Source organism: Hyperolius riggenbachi, chromosome 2, assembly GCF_040937935.1.
Source record: "Hyperolius riggenbachi isolate aHypRig1 chromosome 2, aHypRig1.pri, whole genome shotgun sequence".
NCBI classification, from domain to species: Eukaryota; Metazoa; Chordata; class Amphibia; order Anura; family Hyperoliidae; genus Hyperolius; species Hyperolius riggenbachi.
The window spans coordinates 272972105-272990166 of record NC_090647.1 but is presented as its reverse complement, the minus strand read 5'-3'; the positions used below and the strand labels follow the sequence as shown (position 1 = coordinate 272990166).

The 18062-nt window shown below is 44.8% G+C and overlaps 1 protein-coding gene across 1 annotated transcript in view; it reads right to left on the bottom strand.

The window, feature by feature from the left end:
• Nucleotides 1-306: 306 nt before the first annotated feature.
• TXLNG (taxilin gamma) overlaps nucleotides 307-18062 on the bottom strand; it is a 67217-nt gene continuing 49461 nt past the window's right edge. The window contains exons 7-10 of the mRNA XM_068268689.1: nucleotides 12403-12477; nucleotides 9361-9453; nucleotides 7247-7342; nucleotides 307-864 (exon numbers count right to left, since the gene is read on the bottom strand). Of these exons, the coding sequence (XP_068124790.1) occupies nucleotides 529-864; nucleotides 7247-7342; nucleotides 9361-9453; nucleotides 12403-12477 (600 nt within the window). The 3' untranslated portion in view covers nucleotides 307-528. The remainder of the gene's footprint in view (nucleotides 865-7246; nucleotides 7343-9360; nucleotides 9454-12402; nucleotides 12478-18062) is intronic.

Below are 18062 nucleotides of genomic sequence, written 5' to 3'. Positions count from 1 at the left end.
GCGCTTTATAAATACAATAAATAAATAAAATATTACACAGTTAACATATATAAATTTATACTATGTAATAGATTATAAAAGCCCAGCCCAAGTTAACTGGGTTATGCATTACCTCCGGCCTTAATAAATCTACCTAGCCTTGTAGCAAGAGTGCAGCTAGTGAAATTTATCCCAACTTGTGCCAAAGTCTTACCAAGTACTGTAGTGAAGTCATAGACTGAACCAGAAAATATTAAAATTGGTGGCTTCAACAGGCCTAGGGCCTGGAATTAGAAAGAAAAAGAAAATGAAGACAGCTGTCAGAAGTGGAGTGTGACAAAATCTATTAGACTGCAAAGTTGCTAGGAAGCTTTATGTACCACATGTACTCCAGTAGTCCTAAGAAAATACAGATATGGTAGAAAAATTAAGAAATCTGTCACCACAAAACAAATTACCACCAACAAAGATATACACAAAATATATATGTATATTTGTATATGTATATACATATGCTTGTGTATTTGTTTCTAACTGTTAATGCCCGTTTTAATCAGCAGAATCAATGCCGGACAGTGGCTCTGTTACAGTCTTTTGCAATATAATCTGTCCATCTGATAATGGCATTTCAGTGATGGGCTGAATCCCATATTCTTCTTTACGTGTGATCACCTTCTGGTCTTCTGAACATTCAACTGAATGAGTCTCTATTGGCTCATCATCCGCTGTGCCACCGCTGTCACCATCTAATACAGAAAATTTAACCTGGAGAACCTCAATCTTCTTATTGAGCTCATTCCGCTCTGTTTGGAGGGCCCTGCACAGTTTCTCCAGACGCTCCAGTTTAACATGCAGTGCTTTGTGCTCCTTATCCCTCACTGTTTTCTAAAGAAAAAAAAAGTAGGCATTGTTAGTATATCAAAGTATACAGAGTCTTATAAGCTCATCTCCATCCATCCTTCCTACAGCCATAGCTCTATTTTTCATAGGATAGAAAAGGAAAAAAATTCTCCCACAGAAGCATTTTTTGCAACCTGTATTACATAAACACGTCGGTGCCCTGGAGATTAAAGGAGTTCTGGGGGGGGGGGGGGTTGTTGTTAAAGAGGTTCTGGGGGGTGGGGGGTTTGAAAATAAAAATGGACACTTACCTGGGGCTTTTATCGGCCCCCTGCAGCTGTAATGTCCCACGCTGTTCTCCAACGAGGCTCCATTCTTCGTCGCCGGTCCCATCCGCCATCTAGTAAGACTGCACGTACTTGCTCCCACGCGCGTCATTGGGAGCTTACTGCGCAGTACAAGAAAACTGAGCACTCAATAAGCTCCCGATGACGCGTGCGGGAGCGAGCACTATCCGTCTTAGACGGATACCAGACCAGGGCCGACAGCAGGAAACGGAGCATCGTTGGAGGACGGCGTGGGACATTACAGCTGCAGGGGGCCGATAGAAGCCCCAGGTAAGTGTCCGTTTTTATTTTCAAACCCCCCACCCCCAGAACCTCTTTAACCACTTCACCACTGAGGGGTTTTACCCCTTGAATAGCAGAGCAATTTTCACCTTTCAGCGCTCCTTTCATTAATTCGTCTATAACTTTATTATTACTTATCGCAATGAAATGAACTATATCTTGTTTTTTCCGCCACCAATTAGGCTTTCTTTAGGTGGGACATTATGCCAAGAATTATTTTATTCTAAATGTGTTTTAATGGGAAAATAGGAAAAAATATTTTTCAGTTTTCGGCCATTATAGTTTTTAAATAATGCATGCTACTGTAATTAAAACCCATGAAATGTATTTGCCCATTTGTCCCGGTTATAAAACCGTTTAAATTATGTCCCTATCACGCTTGGCGCCAATATTTTATTTGGAAATAAAAGGTGCATTTTTTTCAGTTTTGCATCCATCCCTAATTACAAGCCCTTAGTTTATAAAGTAACAGTGTTATACTCTCTTAACATAAATATTTAAAAAGTTCAGTCCCTAAGGAAACTATTTGTGTTTTTTTTTAATTGTATTTTTTTTTTTTATTACAAAAAAAAAAAAAATATTTGGGGAGTGTGGCAGGTAATGAGTTAATTTATTGTGTAAAACTAATGTGTTTGTATATGTAATATTCTTTAGGGTGTAGTTTTACTATTTGGCTACAAGATGGCCACAGTGTGTTTACATGCGACCTGTAAGCATCCGGAAGGACGCTTACAGGAAGCAGTAAGAGGCTGGGTAAACCACAATGATCACGCTGTTTCTCAAAGAAGCAGCAGATCATTGCGGGGCTTAGATCAACGAACGGGAATGGATTTTCCCGTTCATTGATCTCCAGGCGAGCGGGCGGTGGCGTGCACAGCGGCGGTAGCACGGAAGGTATGGATTTCTCAGTCCCTGGTTTTTTAGGGGGGGGGGGGGGGGGGGGGGGGGAAAGGGACAGAGAAATTCGTACCGCGAGGGGTAAAGTGGTTAACATATAATTTAATGCAATAACTTCCTGTCAAGTATTGGTATGCTGAGATTTGTTCTAGTGAGGCTGACCAAAAAATAAAACATCCATACCTGCTTCCGGACCCCAGTAATTGAAATCCATGCCCAGTTTGTTGCCGGGGTGTAGATTTCAATTCCCACATCGCACGGACCCGCCGCAGGCACCTCACTCTGCCTTCACTATGACAGCAGAGCTCTGTGAGCCAGTCAGAAGCCAATTTCATTGTCTCCTGACCTCGTGATCACTGTGAGCCAATCATGACAGGGTGAGGAGCCAATGAAATAGTCTCCTATCCAGCTCACAGAGCTCTACAGTCATAGCGACGGCAGAGCAAGGGGCATGCGGCGATGGGCGAGTGGAGTGACTAGCGAGAGCAGTAGGTCCGTGCGGCAATTAGTCAGTAAGCCCCCTTTTTTTTGGTACTAACAGTCTCTTGCCCTTAAGGGGCCAAAGGCTGCTGGTATGCAAGTGGTTAACATTTTTACAGATGTATACATTACTAACTTTTCCAGGGTACATTAGAGAGGTACAGGCAAATGTTTGATTTCATGATGGCAGCCATCTTTTTGGTTGAAAGGAGGCGACAGGGAGCATGAGACACCGTTCCAACTGTCCTGTGTCCTGAGCACCTCTCCCAGTTGCTAGGCAATGTGAATAACAACATAGGAAATCCCATCATGCTCTGCACAGCATCAGGGAAAAAAAGCCCAGGCTTTTTTCTTTGATGAGTGGAGCTTAGGTAAAAATGCAGTTAAAAATGATGCTTTGGTAAGAAAAACAAAGTTCTGATTCTGTGAAACTGTTAAAGGGACACTTAAGTCAAACAAAAAAAATGAGTTTTACTCACCTAGGGCTTCCAATAGCCCCCCTGCAGCTCTCCGGTGCCCTCGCCGTCTCCGATCCTCCTGGCCCCGCCGGCAGCCACTTCCTGTTTCGGTGACAGGAGCTGACAGGCTGGGGACGTGAGTGATTCTTCGCGTTCCCAGACACATTAACACCCTCTATGCTGCTATATGGTATATGATATATGCTATAGCAGCATAGATGGCGCTATTGTGGCCAGGAACGCAAAGAATCACTTGCGTCCCCAGTCTGTCAGCTCCTGTCATCAAAACAGGAAGTGGCTGCCGGCGGGGCCAGAAGGATCGGAGGGAGACGGCGAGGGCACCGGACAGCTGCAGGGGGCTATTGGAAGCCCCAGGTGAGTAAGTTGAAGAGAAATCGAGAGCCCAATATGGTGTAGTATGTCAAAATTGATTGGATAAATGAAACAGTGAGATGGTAATACTCACAAACACGGGTTACCACCTAGGTAACCACTCATTAGGCAGGTGAGGAGATTAGACCTGTCCTCACTCAGGATTAAGAAGTCGATCTCTGTAGATAGGAAGAAAGGGGGTAGATCACCCCTCCACCTGGGGTGGACTCAAATATATTGGTAGGTGAACAGAGGCGCCAGAAGGATAAAAGTACATAAAATTTTTAAAAAATTGCTGGGAGGAAGTGGTGGACTCGCCTCCGTTAAAGCAGACACCAAGGACTGTAAATATATAGATATACACATTTATTGAAAATACCCCAAAGATGCAACGCGTTCTGGGAGGTGCTCTGCTTGCTATAACTGAATTGCTGTTTATCCCCTGCTTATTGCCTGAAGAAGTGGGCTGTGCCCGCGAAACGCGTTGCATCTTTGGGGTATTTTCAATAAATGTGTATATCTATATATTTACAGTCCTTGGTGTCTGCTTTAACGGAGGCAAGTCCACCACTTCCTCCCAGCAATTTTTTAAAATTTTTATGTACTTTTATCCTTCTGGCGCCTCTGTTCACCTACCAGGTGAGTAAAACTCTTATTTTTTTTGACTTAAAGGAATACTTATGTCTAGAAAAAAAAGACATTTACTCACCTGGGGCATCCCTCAGCCCCCCGAAGCTGGATGGTGCCCTCGCAGCCCCGCTCCGATCGTCCTGTCCCCGCCGGCGGCTACTTCCGGTTCGGCGACAGCCGCCGACAGGCTGGGAACGCAGCTGATTTTCCGAGTTCCCAGCCGCTGCTATCACTCTCTATGCTGCAAATCTCTAGTTTAACTGCCAACCTCTCTAATGTACCCTGGAAAAGTTAGTAATGTAAACATTACATCTTTTAAAACAGGGTGGGTAGGAGATTACATTAGTTATCTATTTTAATTAACATAACTAATGTGTAACTTAATGACAGTATGTTTGTTTAGGCTGGAGTTCTTCAAGTATACCTTTGTACTGCATAGCCAGGCTGGACTAATTGCTAGTACAGTATCCAGAGCTCCTTAAAAAATACAGCCATCACTGAATAGAGGCAACCACTCACTTCCTGTGAGTGGCTTCGATACCTCCAAGGGCGGGACTTGCAGCACGTGTGCTGAAAAACTTTCTGCTGACACTTGAGCCAATCATGAAGACTCTCTTCAAAATGCAGCCAATCATAAGTCACTCGCATCTTTAATGCGAGTGGCTCCGCTACCTCAGTGTGCGGCCCTCTCCTCTCCACTTTTAGTTTTGCAGCAAGTAGGCCTGCTCTGATCTGCACTACAAGTGAAAGCAGCCTGTACTGCGCTCCACACGCTAATAGGAGTGCCAGCACTAACAAGGGAAGAGACACCCGGAAGTGCATACAATCCCATGGGAGTACTGTGACAATACTTTTAACAGTGATTAAAAAGTGGAAGTGTTAACGCAGCATACTCTTGTTTACGTTCACATTAATCTTCATTTTCCCCAGGCTGCTTATTTGTACAGTACTGTAGATCCAGCGCCGGTGCCATTCTTCTTGTCTTACAGATGTTATCAGGCATCAACTAACTTGCAACCAGCCTGAAGAGAGCAGCAGACCTTGTGTTTCACACTTACATGTAGCGCATGCGCCGCCCACCATTTACTATATCCAGAGTCAGCGTCACATAGGAGCCAAAAAAACATGCTTGATATAATAAAACTAGTATAGTAGTGTTTAGAATAGCAGGAGTTGCTCCCATAGACTTATAACGGAGATTGGCCGGGACCTGGATAGGTAGTTTACTATACCAGACTGTTTACTATATCAGAGTTTATTATAACGAGATTATACTGTAATATAAACTTCATTTTGGTTGTAATACAATTAAAGTTGGATACCACTGGATTAGACAGCAATAACAAACTAGATACAGCTGGATGGGCGCAATGCACCAATACGTAGGTCTTCCAAATTTAAGAGTACCTGAGGTGAACCATGGGTCAAAATGTAAATACAGGTTATCCCCGGTTAAAGTAACAAACACAATTGCCAACTTCCAGCTAGAGCAATGTCCTGCCTCTATCTGGCCAGCAGACGCCAGTCAGCCAATCAGGTGTACTGTCATACACCCTTTGCCTGCTGTACCAAATCTAGCAGGAATTACATAAATTAGCATTCAGGTGGGAGGCTTCGTGCAGACCAGTGTTTGTGATTTTAATTTTTTTTTTGCAGCTTCCAGGATGCGGTTGACAGGTGAGTGGTTAGGGAGGGGGCAGTGTGGGAGATGTGCCTACACGGGGCGTCCCTGTAAACAATGCAATCCACGATTGCGTCCAACCGAAGCCTCCCACCTGAATGCTAATTTATGTAATTCCTGCTAGATTTGGTACAGCAGGCAAAGGGTGTATGACAGTACACCTGATTGGCTGACTGGTGTCTGCTGGCCAGATAGAGGCAGGACATTGCTCTAGCTGGAAGTTAGCAATTGTGTTTGTCCCCGGTTAAAGAACAAGATAGGGACTGTAGAGTTGTTCCTAACTTGAATCCGTTCTTAAGTCGGGATGTTTTAAACCGCTTCTTCAAACCTCCCCCATGGAAATGACATCGCGACGGGATCGAGCCATTCGTATTGGCGGGTCGCTCATAAGTCGGGCATCCCCTGCTGTCCTCTGTTGCCAAGCGCAGACTCTCTCTCTCTCTCTCCCCCCCCCCCCCCAAGCAATGCTCTGCTCGATTTCATGCTCGTGACTGGGCTCTGCTTCAAGCACTAGCGCAGCCGTACTCGCAGTAAGCTAGAGGCATGCGTGCACAAGCAGAACACAGCATGGGAAGCCATGATTATGACCGCCATGACCTAGAATCGGTGGTCAGAGTTGCGTGGGTACAGTGGCCGCACAACAATTGCTTAAGACCCGGCATGTTGGATCATTAGCGATACCTGAGCACTGCAAATCACCAATGGTTCTGACGCCCCCCAGAAGGCCCTGCAGGGATTGGTACCTGATCCCTTGGCAACAGAGATGCATGATCGAGGAGTATCCTTAACCTGACGGAGCAGGGTGTACTTTCTCATTAATAATAATAAGTGCATAGTTCAATGAGCCCTGCATAATGACAATTCACTATAATTACAAAGGGAAAGGTGAATAAGAGCATCGCAATCTCCCATCTAGAGATGATCAATGAGATGTCAATGTTCAGCATTGTTGGAAATTATTACTACACTAGTTGACCTAAGCCTGCTTAAAAAACAGGCTCTAGGTCCGTCACCGCCGCATGTCAGCGCACATGCGCTCCCACCTGGCTCTCCTCATCCTGTCCCAACGGCTGTCAGTGCGGCACATGCGCCGTAGCGCAAAAGCACTGACACGGACATGGGATGCAGAGACACAGGCACATTATTATATAGGATTTAGCTTCTTTCCTAGCTACATATAATTTGCACCAAACTTGGGAAACAACTCTACTCCCTCCCAGGTCTTTCCAAAAATAATGACAATTTCCTGAACTTCCTTCCCCACACATATATAAACTCACCTCTTCAGCCATCTGCAAAAGAGCTTTGTTATTGTTTTCCCATTTGGTACGCCAGACAATGGTTTCTTTTTCAAGTTTCTTGATTTTCTTGGTCATCTAGTGACAAAATAAAAATAAATCTATAGTTCAAGCAATGCACATTCACATATTACTGGACACTTTGGCCCATATGCAATTCACTTTTTCTTCTGAGTTTTCTCCTAGGTGATATTTTCACAACTTGTCATAAAATGCATTTTAAGCCACCAGCAAGTGATAAAATACACAAAATAAATTTGAGAGCAGTTTTTCAACAACTTTTGGGTACTTGATCAATTGTAAAATGCAGAAAATGTAGTTTAAAGAGAAGATAAATAATCTCCTAGGAGATAACTCAGGTGAAAAAGTAAATTGCATATAAGCCTTTATGTGATCTGGCATGACACGATTTGTAATATCATGTGCAATTTCTGCTGGGAGTGACAAACCACACTACTCACACCATTAAATAAATGTGCTGCGCTGGCTACAGCCTGTACCCAGACAACCACGGCTTTTAAAATATGCACAAGCAAGTTCATTCAGCTGACTGCGATTTTAGAGCAGAGCTGTGCACAAAAATTGAACCAAAATGCATTTGCTTCCAACAATCAATGGCAATGGTCAACGAGATGCAAAAAAATTCATGCATCCTACATCATTGATGCACAATTATGCACATTTTAACCACTTGCCGACCGCACGCTTATACCGTGCGTCGGCAAAGTGGCAGCTGCAGGACCAGCGACGCAGTACTGCGTCGCCAGCTGCAGGCTAATTAATCAGGAAGCAGCCGCTCGCGTGAGCGGCTGCTTCCTGTCAATTCACGGCGGGGGGCTCCGTGAATAGCCTGCGGGCCGCCGATGGCGGCTCGCAGGCTAAATGTAAACACAAGCGGAAATAATCCGCTTTGTTTACATTTGTACGATGCTGCTGCGCAGCAGCGCCGTAAGGCAGATCGGCGATCCCCGGCCAATCAGCGGCCGAGGATCTCCTCCATGTGACAGGGGACGTCCTGTCACTGGCTGCACAGGACGGATAGCGTCCTGTGCAGCCTCGATCGCCGGGGGGGGGGCAGCAGGTAGGAGAGGGAGGGGGGAATTTCGCCGCGGAGGGGGGCTTTGAGGTGCCCCCCCCCCCCCCCCCGCATCACCCAGCAGGCAGAAGAGATCAGACCCCCCCCAGCACATCATCCCCCTAGGGGGGAAAAAAGGGGGGCAATCTGATCTCTCTGCCTGCTACCTGATCTGTGCTGGGGGCTGCAGAGCCCACCCAGCACAGATCAGTAAAAACAGCGCTGGTCCTTAAGGGGGGTAAAGGGTGGGTCATCAAGTGGTTAAATGGAAATGTATGCCATGTTGTCTGAAGTTGACCAATCCATTCTCAAGCTGCATTTAAATATTTGCATAATTCTGCATTAACACAATTATTTTCATCTAATTGATTCATCGTGTCATGAGTCAACATTAAGGCCCCATTCACACTTACAAAATGCGAAACGCCGGCAATTTTTGCCAGTGTTTTGCAGGAGTGATTTTTCCACGATATCACGCAGAAAAAAAAATCACTGAACACTGCAACAATCGCGTTTAGCTCTTGTATAGCACTGAAACGCGATCGCCTGGAAATCGCCTGAAAATGGTGCAGGCGACACGTTTGCGTTTCGCGCAAATCGCCCAAGTAAGAATGGCCCCATAGGGTTTCATTACGCTAGCACTTTTAAAAAGCGCTAGCGTTTGAGCGTTTTGCCAAAATCGCGGCAAAACGCTTTAGTGTGAATGGGGCCTGAGGCCTCTTTTCTACAAACTGTTGACAGGCATTGAAATGCCTCTCAAACTCTTACAACTGCTTGCTGCTGCCTGGAAACTGCTTATTGCTGCCTGGTAACTGCTCACTGCAGCCTGGCAACTGCTTGCTCAGCACACAGCTCAACAGTCCGTGGATAGGAGGCCTTAATCATCAAAACCAGGCCAAGCTGTGGGAACAGAAAAACAGGTGTAGACTGGATATAGAGTGATCTCTCCAGGTTTCACCCAAAGGAGCCCCTGTGCAGCACAAAAACACAGCAAAAACAGTTATTTTACAAAATTACCAACCTTCTCCATTTCTTGACGGAAAGTTGTGAAAAGCTCATTGCTTTTTGCCATCGTTGTCTGAAATTCTTCAAACTTATCCATATAAAGAGAAAGCTAAAAGAGCAAAAACTTACTATTAGTACACATAGCACACATTTCTGACAGTAAACTATGGAGAGAAAAGTCTTAACTTCATATATATTGTGCTTCTTATGACAGCACGTCTATGCGCTGTATACACCATAACATGGTTTCTCAACATTACAACAATATATGTGCTGTCTGGGGTAAGAAAACCTAGAATACAGAACCCTTTAGTTACATCTATTAACACAAATGTAAGAAACTGTTATTTTTGCATTTGTAGTTATAATACAATCCTGAAATTCATTCATGTATCGAAGCCTAAAGGTGGGTACACGTGTCAGATAAAAGTCTTTGGAAAATGAAAGACCACAGACCAATTTTACCCCATTCCAGGTAGTATGAGAGCATATCTGCACAGTATTATATTGAGCTGAACTCCCCATCAGATAAAAATCTAATCAGTACCTGCAAAAGATTAGTTCCTGTAAAATGCATTCATAGTCTATGATATCTGCAGATCATCATACACACCTTGTTTAACAGACATTCATCTGCAGATCAGATCCACGAGGTTGGATCTTCAGATCTGCAGATGATAGTCTGATCTGCAGATGACGGTCCGTTAAACAAGATGTGTATGAGATCTGCAGATATAGACTATGAATGCAATTTGCAGAAACTGATCTTTTGCAGAAACTGATCTGTTGCATGTGTACAGCCTCTTTGTGTACAACATCTTGCAAAGATTTTTCTCTGATGGGGAGTTCAGCTCAACAGAATAGACTGTGAAGGTATGGCTCTCTTACTACATGGAAGGGGGTAAAATTGGTCTGCGATCTTTCATTTTCCAAAGACTTTTATCTTACGTGTGTACCCAGCTTTAGGCTAGGTTCATAATGGTCAGTTGCAAAGCACACATGTTAAAATGTGGGTGACTGGACATAAAGGCAAAGCCTGCATGCAGCGAGTCCATTACTGTGAACAGCACCATAGAATTGTATGGGCAGTGAGTTTCCATGCAAAATTATTCTGCAATGCAAATGACCACTGTGAACAGGGCCTAAAGGTGGGTACACACGTCAGATAAAAGTCTTTGAAAAATTAAAGATCACAGACCAATTTTACCCCCTTCCATGTAGTATGAGGGCCATACCTACACAGTCTATTCTATGGAGCTGAACTCCCCATCAGATAAAAATCTTTGCAAGATGCTGCACACAAAGACCGCTGTACACATGCAACAGATCAGTATCTGCAAAAAGATCTGTTCCTGCAAAAGATCCGTTCCTGCAAAATGCATTCATAGTCTATGATATCTGCAGATCCTCATACACACCTTGTTTAATGGACATTCATCTGCAGATCAGACAATCATCTGCCAATCTGAAGATCCAACCTGGTGGATCTGATCTACAGATAATTGTCCGTTAAACAAGGTGTGTATGAGGATCTGCAGATATCATAGACTATGAATGCGTTTTGCAGGAACAGATCTTTTGCAGGAACAGATCTTTTGCAGGAACAGATCTTTTGCAGGAACAGATCTTTTGCAGGAACAGATCTTTTGCAGGAACAGATCTTTTGCAGGAACAGATCTTTTGGAGGAACAGATCTGTTGCATGTGTACAGGCATCTTTGTGTGCAGCATCTTGCAAAGATTTTTATCTGATGGGGAGTTCAGCTCCATAGAATAGACTGTGTAGGTATGGCTCTCATACTACATGGAAGGGGGTAAAATTGGTCTGTGATCTTTCATTTTCCAAAGACTTTTATCTGACGTGTGTACCCACCTTTAGGCTAGGTTCACAGTAAAAGTTGCGTTCCCTGCAACAGCAGGAATACAATGCAACTGAACAGGAAAGTGGCGCCACACATTATCTGCATGTTGCATACAGTCATTAAAAAGTATGCTCAACTATACTGTTAATGCTGGTATTATGCAGTAAACTTCCTGCATGCAATAAGCATTGTGAAATTCAGTAACACTGCACCAGAATGGCCACACTGCGATTGTCACATTGCTTTTGCAACACAATAGCCCACTGTGAACCTAGCCTTGCGTTCCTTTTCACTGTGCATGTTGTGTTGTGATGAGAATGCAACAGAGCTGAAAAGTCATATCACAACTTTAGCGTTGCGACCATGCAGACAGGCAAACAGTACAATGGAAGTATGCCCCTCTGACACTGTAAAAGCACATTGCCCTGAAGACACACTGCATGCTGTGCATTACCTTAATTGTACGTGCCACACCAAAATCAATGCGATAGCCCCATAGGAATATCATTGCGTTGTGACACAAAGATATTGGCCCAAAATTCACTAAGATCATGCTGGAGATAATAAGGCAAGAGAAAACTTACCTCCACACAGTAAGAGAGTTATCTCATCTCTTCATTCCTTACGTTACCTCTTCTGTAGTTAATTTACCTCCTCTGTAGTTATTTTCACACGCAGTTAATGAACAGCCTGTCTTTAACTCTGGAGTTATTTTAAGGATTGGAGAGTTAACTTAAAGACAGAAGAGTTAACTTTAGGTTTGCCTGAGGTAAAATGTTTCCTGAATACTACATGCCTTATCACCATGGTAACAACTCTAGAAGAGTTATTAAAGACAGGAGATAAGCTTAGTGGATTGAGGCCAATGTCAGTTGCACCACAATGGACAGTGTGAAAGGAACCTAAACCAAATTGCTTCTGGTTTTCATGCTGCCACTTGGCTGTCAGTGATTGATACCAGTTCCAGATTTTTTTTTTATTAAACAAATTTAATAACCCATGCGAATCTAAAAAGCCGGAAGTAATTTTACTTTACAAACTGTACTATTTTTCAACTGCATTATATTAGTCAGATATTTGTATAAACTTTCCCCAAAAGTTAGGTGTTTTAACTATATGTTGATTGACAGCCTTTAAGCTTGGATTGAGCATGCTGTCCAAGAATGTAAGAAAGCACAATTCATTGTTCGACCTTACCTGCTGCTTCAGCTGTGTTTCTTGTAATTTTAGTTCCTCAAATTTTTGCCTCGTTTCCGTAGCCTCATTCAATAACTAGAAAGTATTACAAGCCATTTAGTTTAGAATGCTATTGACTCTCAGATTCTCAGGTATACAGAATTACAGTATGTAAAGGACATGCACAACACATCAGAAGTTATACTATAGAACAGCCATGTATGCTCTGTGTGCACGGAAATGTAGACAGATACAATTGCCATTTTTCACTAGGCTGCAATCCACTTGAGCCCTTTTGCCGATCACAACAGCACCATTAGTACAAATCATTTTTCACTGAAACGCAATCGCCAGCCTGCACGATTGTTGGTGCCATGGCAGTAGCCCAGCAGTGTAAAGACTATTTAGCTGCCATATTATGAATCACACAACTGAAAGGATACCAGAGCCAAATAAAGCTAGAGAAAGAGGGGTTAGCAGGCATATACAGTCACCTGTCCTGATGCCCACCCTCCCCCACACACACTCACCCCCGTTCTCCTCTTCGCCCCCAGAACTTGCCTAAAAACCTCTGGTTCCTTTACTGCGCAGGCACTGGCCAGGCTGCATGCGTCCTACACCGTGTGCCTGTGGCCAGGCGAGCACTTCGCATGACGTCACGATTACATTATGTGCAGTGTTCTCCCAGCCACGAACACTGTAGGACGCATGCAGCCCGGCCAGCATCTGTGCAGTAAAGCCCGACTCCAGTGACCCGGAAGAGGATCCTGTGGGGCAGAGAGAACGGGGGGGAGCAGTGGGCATCAGTACAGGTGATAGTATATGCCTGCTTCCCCTCGTTTCTCTAGCTTTATTCAGCTTTGGTATCCTTTAAACAAGCATGTGGCTAGTGTAGTCAAGAGTACCTGACCTGCAAAATTTTTCTGAGTCAGTGGCTATAAGTATAAAACCTGGTACACACCTTCAATTATGCTTAGCCAATCACTGACCAATTCTACCACCCCCATGTAGTATATGGGTTTATCTACAGCACGGTGGCGTAGTGGTTAGCTCTCTCGCCTTGCAGCGCTGGGTCCCCGGTTCGAATCCCAGCCAGGGCACTATCTGCAAAGAGTTTGTATGTTCTCTCCGTGTCTGCGTGGGTTTCCTCCGGGCACTCCGGTTTCCTCCCACATTCCAAAAACATACAGATAAGTTAATTGGCTACCTCTAAAAATTGGCCCTAGACTATAGTACTTACACTACATAATATAGACATATGGCAATGGTAGGGATTAGATTGTGAGCTCCTTTGAGGGACAGTTAGTGACGATATATATATATATATATATATATATATATATATATATATATATATATATATATATACACACTGTACAGCGCTGCGTAATATGTCGGCGCTATATAAATACTAAAAAATAAATAAAAAATAAAATACACAATCTGCTGAAAGGATTCAATATCTGTTGACTCTCATACTACATGAAGGTGGGAACATTGGTCAGTGATGGGCAGGCACACAGATTTTCAAAGATTTCATGCTGAAGTTGATTGAAAATTTGTGTGCAGTGTGTGGAGGCGATCGAGCAGATACATCCTCTTCTCTGATCAGATAACGATTGGAGAGGGATCTATCTGCTGGCCATACTGACCCGTGTATGGCAACCTTTAGAGCGGTGAAGAAACCCTTAAGCTGGCCATACACTAGGCCGATTCCCACCAGATCGACAGCAGATTCGATCACTGGGATCGAATCTGCTGTCACATCGTTCCCGCTACACGCCGAATTTCGATCCATTTCGTCCGATCCCATCGATCGCTCCGTGCGGAAAATTACAGTCGATCGCCCGCGGGTAGGGAGCGCGTCGCTAGCGGCGTTCGAGTGCCCGACGACCGACGCAATAGAGTGGCAATACATTACCTGCTCCGCCGGCGCGACTGCCCCCGGTCACTGCTGCTCCGTCTCCGCTCTGGTCTCCGGCATGCTTCACTTCCTCCTGCCCGGCAGGAAGCTTAAACAGTAGAGGGCGCTCTACTGTTTAAACTTTCTGCCGGGCAGGAAGAAGTAAAGCATGCCGGACCTGGAGACCAGAGCGGAGACGGAGCAGCGGTGACCAGGGGCAGTCGCGCCGGCGGAGCAGGTAATGTATGCGGGGGGGAGCGGCAGCAGCAGCACCACCACAACAGATTGTGAACGGTTTTAGGCTGAAATCGGTTCACAATCTGTTTGCAGTAAAGGTAGCCATACGATCCCTCTTTGATCAGATTCGATCAGAGAGGGATCTATCTGTTGGTCGAATCTGATGGCAAATCGACCAGTGTATGGCTACCTCAAACCTTGGGCAATTATGGAGTTAGCACCAAACGTTTCCTGCAATATAAAATTAATAAAACATGCTGAGAGTGATTGTGACCACTCTCTAGTAATACCCACTATTTACCAACTGTTAAAGAGACTCAGAAGTCTCGCAAAATACATGGTTTTCTTTTAAAAACCTCTTTAACATCAATGCCCTAACTGGAATGCCGCGGCTGAACACTAAATAAATCCCCCCAAGCTCCCGGGGCAAAAATCCACAACTTTCCTGGTCATGGATTTTGCTGCCCAGGGAGGTAGAGTTTTGCACTGTAGCTCTGCCTCCATGCGTGTCAATCTGCGCTGATCGTCGCCTCTTCCCCGCCCCTCTCAGTGAAAGAAGACAGAGGGGTGGGGAGAGGTGGCGATCAGTGCAGATGGACGGGAGTAGAGGCAGTGCTAAAGCCCAAAGCTCTGCCTCTACACAGAAGTGCTCCCCGCAATGTGCCCCGGTGAGTTTGGGGTGATTTATTGAGTGTTCAGCCACTGGGATGTGGCATTTCAATTAGGACATTGATGTTAAAGAGGTTTTTAAAAGAAAAATATGTATTTTGCGAGACTTCAGTCTCTCTTTAACCACTTAAGGACTGCAGTCATAAAACCCCTTAAAGAGACTCTGAAGCGAGAATAAATCTCGCTTCAGAGCTCATAGTTAGCAGGGGCATGTGTGCCCCTGCTAAACCGCCGCTATCGCGCCGCTAAACGGGGGTCCCTTCACCCCCAAACCCACCCCAACGCAATAGTTGGTCGTTCGTGGAGGCAGGGCTAACGGCTGCAGCCCTGCCTCCAGTCGCGCCTATCAGCGGCGCATCGCCGCCTCTCCCCCGCCGGGGGAGAGGCGGAGATACGCGCTGACAGACGCGTGTGGGGCAGGGCTGCGGCGGTTAGCCCTGCCCCAACCAGGAAGCGTTCCCCCGCTGCACCGAGGGGATTTGGGGGTGAAGGGACCCCCGTTAAGCCGCGGGTAAGCGGCGTTTTAGCAGGGGCACACATGCCCCTGCTATCTATGAGGTTTCTCTTTAAGGACCAGACACTTTTTTTCCATTCAGACCACTGCAGCTTTAACGGTTTATTGCTCGGTCATACGACCTATCTAAATTAATTTTACCTCCTTTTCTTGTCACCAATTTACTGCTTTCTTTTGGTGCTATTTGATTGCTGCTGTGATTTTTAGTTATTATATTCATCAAAGACGACATGAATTTTGTCAAAAAAATAAATGATTTTTTAACTTTTTGTGCTGACATTTTTCAAATAGAGTAAAATTTCTATATACATTTTTGTCCAAATTTATTGTGCTACATGTCTTTGATTAAAAAAAATCCAATAAGTGTATATTTATTAGTTTGGGTAAAAGTTATAGCGTTTACAAACTATGGTGCAAAAAGTAAAATTTTCCCATTTTGAAGCATCTCTGACTTTTCTGAGCACCTGTCAGGTTTCATGAGGTGCTAAAATTCCAGGATAGTATAAATACCCCCAAATGACCCCATTTTGGAAAGAAGACATCCCAAAGTATTCACTAAGAGGCATGTTAAGTTCATAGAAGATTTTATTTTTTGTCACAAGTTAGCGGAAAATGACACTTTGTGACAAAAAAAAGAAAAAGAAAAAAAAAAATTTCCATTTCTGCTAACGTGTGACAAACAAAAAATAAATCTGCCACCGACTCACCATGCCCCTCTCTGAATACTTTGGGATGTCTACTTTCCAAAATGGGGTCATTTGTGGGGTGTTTACTGTCCTGGCATTTTGGGGGGTGCTAAATTGTAAGCATCCCTGTAAAGCCTAAAGGTGCTCATAGGACTTTGGGCCCCTTTAGCGCACCTAGGCTGCAAAAAAGTGTCACACGTGGTATTGCCGTACTCAGGAGAAATAGTATAATGTGTTTTGTGGTGTATTTTTACACATACCCATGCTGGGTGGGAGAAATATCTCTGTAAATGACAATTTTTTGATTTTTTATACACACAATTGTCCATTTACAGAGATATTTCTCCCACCCAGCATGGGTATGTGTAAAAATAAACCCCAAAACACATTATACTACTTCTCCTGAGTACGCGACACCACGTGTAACACTTTTTTGCAGCCTAGGTGCGCTAAGGGGCCCAACGTCCAATTCCCAATCATTTTGAAGCATTCACGGTTTAGGGCCCCTAAAATGCCAGGGCAGTATAGGAACCCCACAAGTGACCCCATTTTAGAAAGAAGACACCCCAAGGTATTCCGCTAGGTGTATGGTGAGATCATAGAGTTCATGACAAAAAATAAAATCTTCTATGAACACACCTAGCGGAATACCTTGGGGTGTCTACTTTCTACAATGGGGTTACTTGTGGGGTTCCTATACTGCCCTGGCATTTTAGGGGCCCAAAACCGGGAGGAGTAGTCTGGAAACCAAATGCCTCAAAATGACTGATAAGGGGTATAAGCATCTGCAAATTTTGATGACAGGTGGTCTATGAGGGGCCAAATTTTGTGGAACCGGTCATAAGCAGGGTGGCCTCTTAAATGACAGGTTGTATCGGCACTGAAGTGCAGGAAGCGCAGGATGTTCTCAAATCGTGACCTGGACATGGCAGCAGAGAACATGGGCATGTGACATATTGGGTGCGTAGACCAATAAAACCGCAATACATTCTTTGACTAGACCCATGTTAAGGAGAAGGCCCCAAAAAATGTTACGTTCGGAAACTTGGAGTGGCTTCCACTGAAAAGGCTGGGCATGGTAGCTTCTTGGATTGGCGGTTGTGTATTGTGTGGCATAAAGGTTGGTCTCAGCCACAATTAAGTCGTACCAGCAGTGATCAGAAAAATAAAAAATTCTGTCACTGCGGTGGGGTGGGTGAAGGTTTGGCCGGGTGATCAGAAGCCCGCAGGAGGCAGATTAGGGCCTGATCTGATGGATATGAGTGCTACTGTGGAGGTGATCGGAAGGGGGCCGGAGGGGGATCTGAGGGTTTGGCCAGGCGATCAGGAGCCCACACGGGGCAAATTAGGGCCTGATCTGATGGATAGGTGCGCTTGGGGGTGACAGGAGGCAATTGATGGGTACCTCAAAGTGCGAATAGAGGGGGGAATAGATGCAAGCAATGCACTGGCGAGTTGATTGAGGGGGTCTGGGTGGGTGATTGGGTGCCCGCAAGGGGCAGATTAGGGTCTGATCTGATGGGTAGCAGTGACGGGTGGTGACAGGGGGGTGACTGATAGGTGATCAGTAGGTGATTACAGGGGAGAATATATGCAAGCAATGCACTGGCGAGTTGATCAGAGGGGGTCTGGGGGGCTATCTGAGGGTAGAGGCAGGTGATTGGGTGCCCGC